The sequence below is a fragment of the Nothobranchius furzeri genome, chromosome 14, assembly GCF_043380555.1.
Source record: "Nothobranchius furzeri strain GRZ-AD chromosome 14, NfurGRZ-RIMD1, whole genome shotgun sequence".
NCBI lineage: Eukaryota > Metazoa > Chordata > Actinopteri > Cyprinodontiformes > Nothobranchiidae > Nothobranchius > Nothobranchius furzeri.
Window position 1 is genome coordinate 54,642,422 of NC_091754.1, and position 7,260 is coordinate 54,649,681.

The 7,260-nt window shown below is 41.3% G+C and overlaps 1 protein-coding gene across 1 annotated transcript in view; it reads left to right on the forward strand.

Moving 5' to 3' along the window:
- LOC107396560 (gamma-aminobutyric acid receptor subunit gamma-3) overlaps positions 1-7,260 on the forward strand; it is a 179,384-nt gene that overhangs the window by 106,742 nt on the left and 65,382 nt on the right. Inside the window, exon 6 of the mRNA XM_070544193.1 lies at positions 1,772-1,854. Within this exon, the coding sequence (XP_070400294.1) occupies positions 1,772-1,854 (83 nt within the window). The remainder of the gene's footprint in view (positions 1-1,771; positions 1,855-7,260) is intronic.

Genomic DNA, 7,260 nt, shown 5'->3' on the forward strand with positions numbered 1-7,260 from the left:
ATTAGCAGCGTCACAACATGGCGGAAAACATTCATGGCTCGTGTTATTTATGGAGAAACATCAACGTTGCATTCTGCACTCAAGAGTTGCGTTGCTGTAATCCGATCACTTATATCAGGCGCATACACCTGATCTTTATCTATTTTTTTAGCATGGCCATGACGTTACACTCATAGCCTTCTAATTTCTGATCCACTGCCAAGATGGCAGGGTGCAGGAGGCCACTTTAGGGTTTATTAGACGATGTCAGGAGATGCTGAGTCACCTTTTGGAGACAACCCAGAAAGTCCAGACCTGTTTCCATTTTCTCTACTTTTTATATACAAATCAAGTTAAAACAGAACCGCTGCCTCAGCGTTTTTTCTTTTTTAAGTATTGCTGTAATAATTTAAAGTGAGTTGTCATACTCAAAATGCTCGTTGAGCATTCCTGCGAGGAAAAATCTCCTAAAAACAAAAAAAAAACAACAAGATGTTAGCGCATCCTGAAGAATAATGAGTAGGACTCTTAAATCTGTATTCAGCATATTCAGGTAGTCAGCTGACCTCATTCTTGGAGCACATCCTGTTGCTCAACCTAGACCTGACCAACTGCAGCAACCCCAGATCATAACACTGCCCCCACAGGCTTGTACACTAGGCGTGATGGGTGCATCACGTCATCTGCCTCTCTTCTTACCCTGATGCACCCATCACTCTGGAACAGGGTACGTCTGGACTCTGACCAGTTTTTTAACCCAGATTTAGTCATTTCTGCATCTCCTTAAATGTTTTCTATGCTTGATGCTAATGATCTGACCCTTCTCACACAGACTAACATCTTTTCCATGACCACCAGATGTGTCTTAATGAGAAGCAACTCATTGCACCAGTTGGGGTTAAATAACGTGTTGCAGCTGAAAGATAATGCCCATGCAGTAATCATCCAATAGGAGGCGCCTACCTATTTGCTTAGTTAAAGCCAGGTGGAGACCTTTTTTTGACCAGGCGACACCCATTTGTTGCATCTGGTTCTCATTCAGCTCGACACTTCACCCACATTTGGATATCTTGGCTCCCAACTGAAAATGGAAGCGAGTGAGTATGCAAATTGAGATTGCACATCATTTGCAATTTGCTCACCTACAGACAAGCGAGAGAGGCAGCCCTCCTCCTGCTCATACTGAGACTCCTCTTTTATGTTCCAAGTCAGGCAATTAATTTGGTATTGTATCAAGGACAAAGACGCAACAACGTATAACAAGTCAGAGCAGAGGCCAGTAATTGTGATATCACTATCATAGTTTATATTATATTGAGTGGAAAATTCCTCTTTTTAAGGGATGTTGTGGTAACATGGGGAGGAAGTCAGCTTTGCCAGGTTCAGATAACCTGTCAAATAAAGTAAAAAACTATATTTTCTGATCACTGCAGCTTTTCCTGAACAGCTGGTGCATTGACTTATCAATCGCTCATAGCAAAGTACCCTCAATTTTTGGAGCAGACATGCCTTTGGACCCTGACTTGGGTGAAAAACCACATCCAAATTCGATGATGAAACTCCTCTGTCATTTTGAAGGATCTCACGCATCAACTGTGCAATTGAGTGTGATCTTGCACCATCTGGTTTCAAGCTAAAGGTTCATGTACTCCAGTGCAAAAAGTGCATCATGCTATGAACGCGATAATGAATCCTGTGCACACTCAATGTGCTTCACGGTCAAATAAATTTAGGATGTGAAGCAGCTGAAGTGCTTTGAATGTCTGAGCTCGTCTCTGTGTTTCCTCTTCAGGATGACCATCAACGCAGAATGCCAGCTGCAGCTTCATAATTTCCCAATGGATGAACACTCCTGTCCTCTTGTATTCTCCAGCTGTGAGTACAAGCACAGAAAATGCACACATGCACAGATATGCTAACTTTACTTCACAGAAAGAACTTTAGCTACTCTTTTTTTAGTCCAAAAACAAAAGAATAAATCTGCTAAATTAACCCTTAAATTTAAGAGCTCTATTATTAAAAACTACCTACAAAATGATCCAACTAAAATCAGCACCCGAAGAAGTTATCTAAGATGTGTTTTTAGTTTAGAAAATGCCTCATTGGTTTAAATGGAAGCAGTTGGATTTAAAAGCTGTACTGGAACCAGTCACCGGGAGCGCTTCTTTAATTTCAGCTTCTGGATCCTGTTTGTTAACGACTGAACAGATAGATCTTTAAAAGGGCTTTTAGTCAGAGGTCATCACTAAAATGTTAAGGAACCAGAACTTTTTTCTTCAGGCCAAACTTTAATCTATCCATGGATAATTATTGTCTTTACTGTTGTCAAAGTTTCATATTTTCATTGTTTATTTTTTGTTTTTTTAATGGTAAATGGCCTGTATTTGATGTAGCACCTTCTAGAGTCCTGGAACCCCTCAAGGCGCATTACAACACAGTCAGTCATTCACCCATTCACACACACATGGACAAACAAAGCGCTGTGCATCAATAAAAAACACAACAAAACACAGCAATAAAACAAACATATATAACCATTAAAATACAATAAGAATTCCTGAGTCCAGTTTAGCAATCCATATCAGCCCTGTTTCCAGAATCAGATCCAGAAACATTCAAAGTGATGCTGCCCACCTAATCCCAACTTCAATGTCCAAACGCCAACGAGAACAGATGGGTTTTTAGTCAGCTTTTAAAGCTCTCAAGTGATTGGGCCTGCTTCACATCGGCCGGCAGCTCATTCCAGAGCCTTGGTCCCAGCACTGAGAAGACACGGCTCCCACGAGACTTCAAGCTGTACCTGGGCATAGTTAATAGTCTCTGGTCAGCTGACCTAAGGGAATGCACCGGGACATAGAGCCCTGCACTGAAGCCCTAGGCCCTCGAGTCGGGTCGGCCCGACGGCCCTCGGGCCGGGCTTCGGGCCACCGACTGTGTAATTACCTCGGACACGAGCCAGGCCGGGCGCCTTTGTTTTTAGTCGAATTCATAAAAAAAATTGAAACACTTAAACCAGGGGCCGGCAACCTGTTCCCATCAGAGAGCCATTATTACCCGTTTCCCACAGTAAAGAAAACACTGGGAGCCACAGCAGCCGCGGCGTTGTGGGCGGGGCCTACCCTCAGACAGCAGAGCTCAATGTTTCATTTTTCTCCATTTGTTATTACGATACATTTTAAATAATCTTTTGTTTTTTGGTTCTTGTGAAGCGTCTTGTGCTTTTTATCCTTAGAGGCACTATCTAAAAACATGTTTTTTTTTCTTTTTTGGATAAATTTGTTTTGCTCTAAGATCTTAACCGACTCGGGTTGGGTTCCTTTCAGTGTTGAGCCTTTTCGTATTCCCTTTTGTTTTGCTGCTCTTTGTTTGCAGGAGCTTCTCAGTCTCTAAATAAACTTCTATTATTATTATTTTTTTTTAAATAAAAAAATAATTCATTTTCTTCCAAACCAAGACTTTTTATTTGTTGGTAGACTTTTCAAGCTTGTCATTCAGATCTATGATTGTTTTCTGGCATTGTTCTTTTGTCCCTGAAAAACTGCCCCAGCTCCTTTTTTAGTTGCTACACTGCTTTCTTCAAATTCTGCAGGGGATTTGTGCCCAGCTGTGCTTTATACATCTGGATTTTTGATTGAACCTCAGCAGGTTGGAAAATCAGTTGATTGTTTTCCCGCAACACCACAAAGACACTCGTTGTTGGAGAGGTCTGATAATCAGGATGGTGTCCATTCTGTTTTCCAAAAGCCGCTGGATTAAGCAGAGCTGAATTTTGGGGTTTAACTGTTAGAAACAGCAGTGTCACATAGTGATGGGAATTCAGGCTCTTTTTAGAGAGCCGGTTCTTTTGGCTCAACTCACCAAAAAGAGCCAGCTCTTTCAGCTCCCAAGTGACTCCTCAGATTTTCTGTTGCGTATTTATCACCAAAAATAATGCAAAACTAAATGTAAAATGACTTACTAATGTAAAAAATGCAATATATCAAAATTTATCATTTATATGGATTTATTTACTGAACACTTTAAGAAATCTCAACTTTCCGACTGCTGTCGCTCATTTTCTCACCATCTTCATTGCACTTTCCTCTCTCTCGCTCGCCTTTTTCCTCCTCCTCATCCCCTCTCTTCTCCCTCCGCCTGCATGTGCTCTGCTGTGTCGGTCTGTCTGAGTCTCATCCTCCCTCTTCCCCTCCCCTATTGCTCTGTGTGTGGATAGTCTGGACACGCAGTTACACATTTTGACCAATCACCTGTGGCTTTCACCAAAGCAAGAGGGGGAGGGGAGGGAGGGTGACGGCTCCCGTCGTTCACTTCATAGAGCCGGTTCGTTCGCGACTGACACATCACTAGTGTCACACCTGCCTTTAACATGTGTGTGCAATTTTACCAGTCCTGGTACTGTCATAGTGGGGAAATCAATTTCCCTCTGGGATTAATAAAGTATTTTTGAATTGAATTGAAAGATGATTTGTCCGGTAATCATCGAACCTATCTCATGATAAAGTAAGGTGATGCAAGGGTTGGGTAGTTGGAGCGCTGGCGGTCCCACACACAAGCTTACAATATAATGAAACATCACTGCACTCAGCCATCTCTAGCTAACACCTCTGAACTTTTAGAGCGCTCCACCCCTACATGCAACCTGGAATCTTCTAGTCAAAACCATTAGGCCCTGTCCACACGTAGCCGGGGATCTGCCAAAACGTAGATATTTTTCTACGTTTTGGCCTGTCATCCACACAAAAACAGAGTTTTTTCCACACGAAAACGGATCTTTTTAAAAACTCCGGCCAAAGTGAAGATCTGCGTTTTCTCCGTTTTGGGCGTCTGTGTGTGGACAGACAAAACCGGAGTTTTAAGGTCCGCAACGTCACTTTCCGCGACAAACAATGCTGACATCACGTGTGCGACCGGTGTTTACACTAGCCGGCATCATGGATGCCCTCAGAGCTGCCCTCGCTTTATCAATTGTCCAAGCGCTTTTTGCTCGTTTGTTTTTGCAAGCGGAATTACTGCTCCTAGTGGAAGACCACAGACGAAGGATGAGGTTAAGAACGGGGGAAGTACTGCCGCCTACAGGTCTGCAATGTCCTTAACAACGTATTTATCCGGGTACGTGTGGACACAGTTTTGTTTTAAAACAAGGTGGTGTGGATGCAAGTTTTTGGAGGGGTGGATATTCGTTTTCAAAAAACCCCGGCTACGTGTGGACTAGGCCTTAGTCTCCTCTGGCCTTAAAATGAGCTCCTGGAACCACTATCTTTTAGCCCAGGTTGTAGAATGCATATCTTCCATTTTTATTAACCTAGGCTGTATTTTTTTTTCCTGTAAAGAGCTGCTGAAGACACTCATATTTAGACTGGCTTTTAACTAGATTTGTGCTGACTGATTTAGTTTTAGTCACTTAAATTTGCTTTAATGCCCTTCTATTCCTTGTCTTGTGTTTGTGTACATTTGTTTTATTCCTTTATTGTGAAGCACTGTGTGATATAAAGTGAACTTACATACTAACTAGGGATGAGCGAGTACACCACTATCTGTTCAACCCCAACCATCAAGATTATCTGTATCTGTACTCGGAGTGGGCGTGACCTAACCCGAAAGTGGGTGTGGTTTCCATCAATACATTATTTTAAGTCTGAAATTGATACGGATTGATCAGAAGTTGCTATGTGTATTGTTTCTTTGAAAACTATTTACAGAGCAGCCTCAGAATTGAGATTAAATATTTATGATCACAATAGTAAAGGAACTATTACAGAACAAGTTTTTCAATAAAATCAGAATATTATTATTAAAGTGCATGAATTAATACATACAGAGAGGGAGAGGGAGAAAAAAAAACTCGACCGGAGCAGAGGCAGTGGCCGACGCAGCACGAGCCGTTTTCAGCTCTGTCTTGTCAAATGCACCACGTACGTTACGAAAAAAGTTACTTTAAATATTAAACCGAAGAAGAGGCGAGCTGAAGAAAACCTAAGGAGTTCTGAAGAAATGTGAGCAACAGTGAAGCAAGCACAGAGAAATCCGTTATTGTCTGTGTGTGGATGGGCCGGACAGAGCTCCCGGCTGCAGAGTTTTGTGTGTAGGGAGGGGCGGGCGCTCTACGTGACTGGCCAATCACAGAGCGTGAAGACTGTCAGTTACCCAATGAGGATTTTTCTTCAGCATGATTACAGATATTTATGAGTTTTACTCGTTTCATGCTCGTATTCGTCAAAAATGCTTTATCCGTACCGGATACTCGTCTGAAACGAATATTCGGCTCATCCCTAATACTAACTTAATAGTCTAACTAATGCCACAGATCTGGTAGAGGACATTGGTTTCCACTGTTCCATAGTATACTTTATAACATGTACGCACCAATACCATTTTTTTCCAAACCGATACGACACCGATACTTGGATCCTAGTACTCGCCGATACAGATTACAGATATCGATACTTCTACCACACAAAGAAATGCAATGAATTGGACTGCAGGTTTTATTTTCTTTTCTGCTTTCAACAGGAAAAAAGTGAGATGGATAAAAATAAAATATATTAATAGAAAAGATCACAAAACTAAAACATTAGGTGAACAGAAATGACAAGTTACAGTGAAGCCACTTTACAGTGAAGCCACTTTCAGGTACCTGCATTTGTATCGGTTATCTTTAACCGATACCAGTATTGTATCAGTGCATTCCTACTTTATAACAATGCAGACAATTTAACACATAAAAAGGGCAAAACATCATGGTCTTTGGACTTTTAGTCAGAAGCAAGCAAAAAAAAAAAAAAAGGCATGAAGGCTATTGACTTAATTCTTCTCCCTCTTCAGGGTAGATGACATTTTTGATTCACCAGAGCCTTTTGTTTTTCATTACAAGCGCTTTTTTTTCATGATTGCCTCATTATGCAAAATGCTTAGTTGTTAAAGCAACAAAAACAGTGTTTTGAAGCAATAATGTTTCCAAATTACTAGAAAAGCCTGGTTCTTTTGTTATAAAATCCCCTCAAAACCTTCAAAATTGCATTTGACACTAATCAAGACATCGTCCTGTCAGCCTCGACATCACAATCGGTGTGATGAAGTCTAATTTATGAACAGATGGTTACCTCTGTTCAGACCAGTTCTTGTCTTTGATTATTGAACCTGGGCTCAGTGTTCGGTACAGATACTCCATTAACAGTGTTCAGACATATATCCAATTTATTCCCAGTGTGATGAAGCTTGATGTTACAGAGCAGTCATTAGTGGAAATGCTGGTGACTCTATAGGCTTCCATTATGTCTTTTT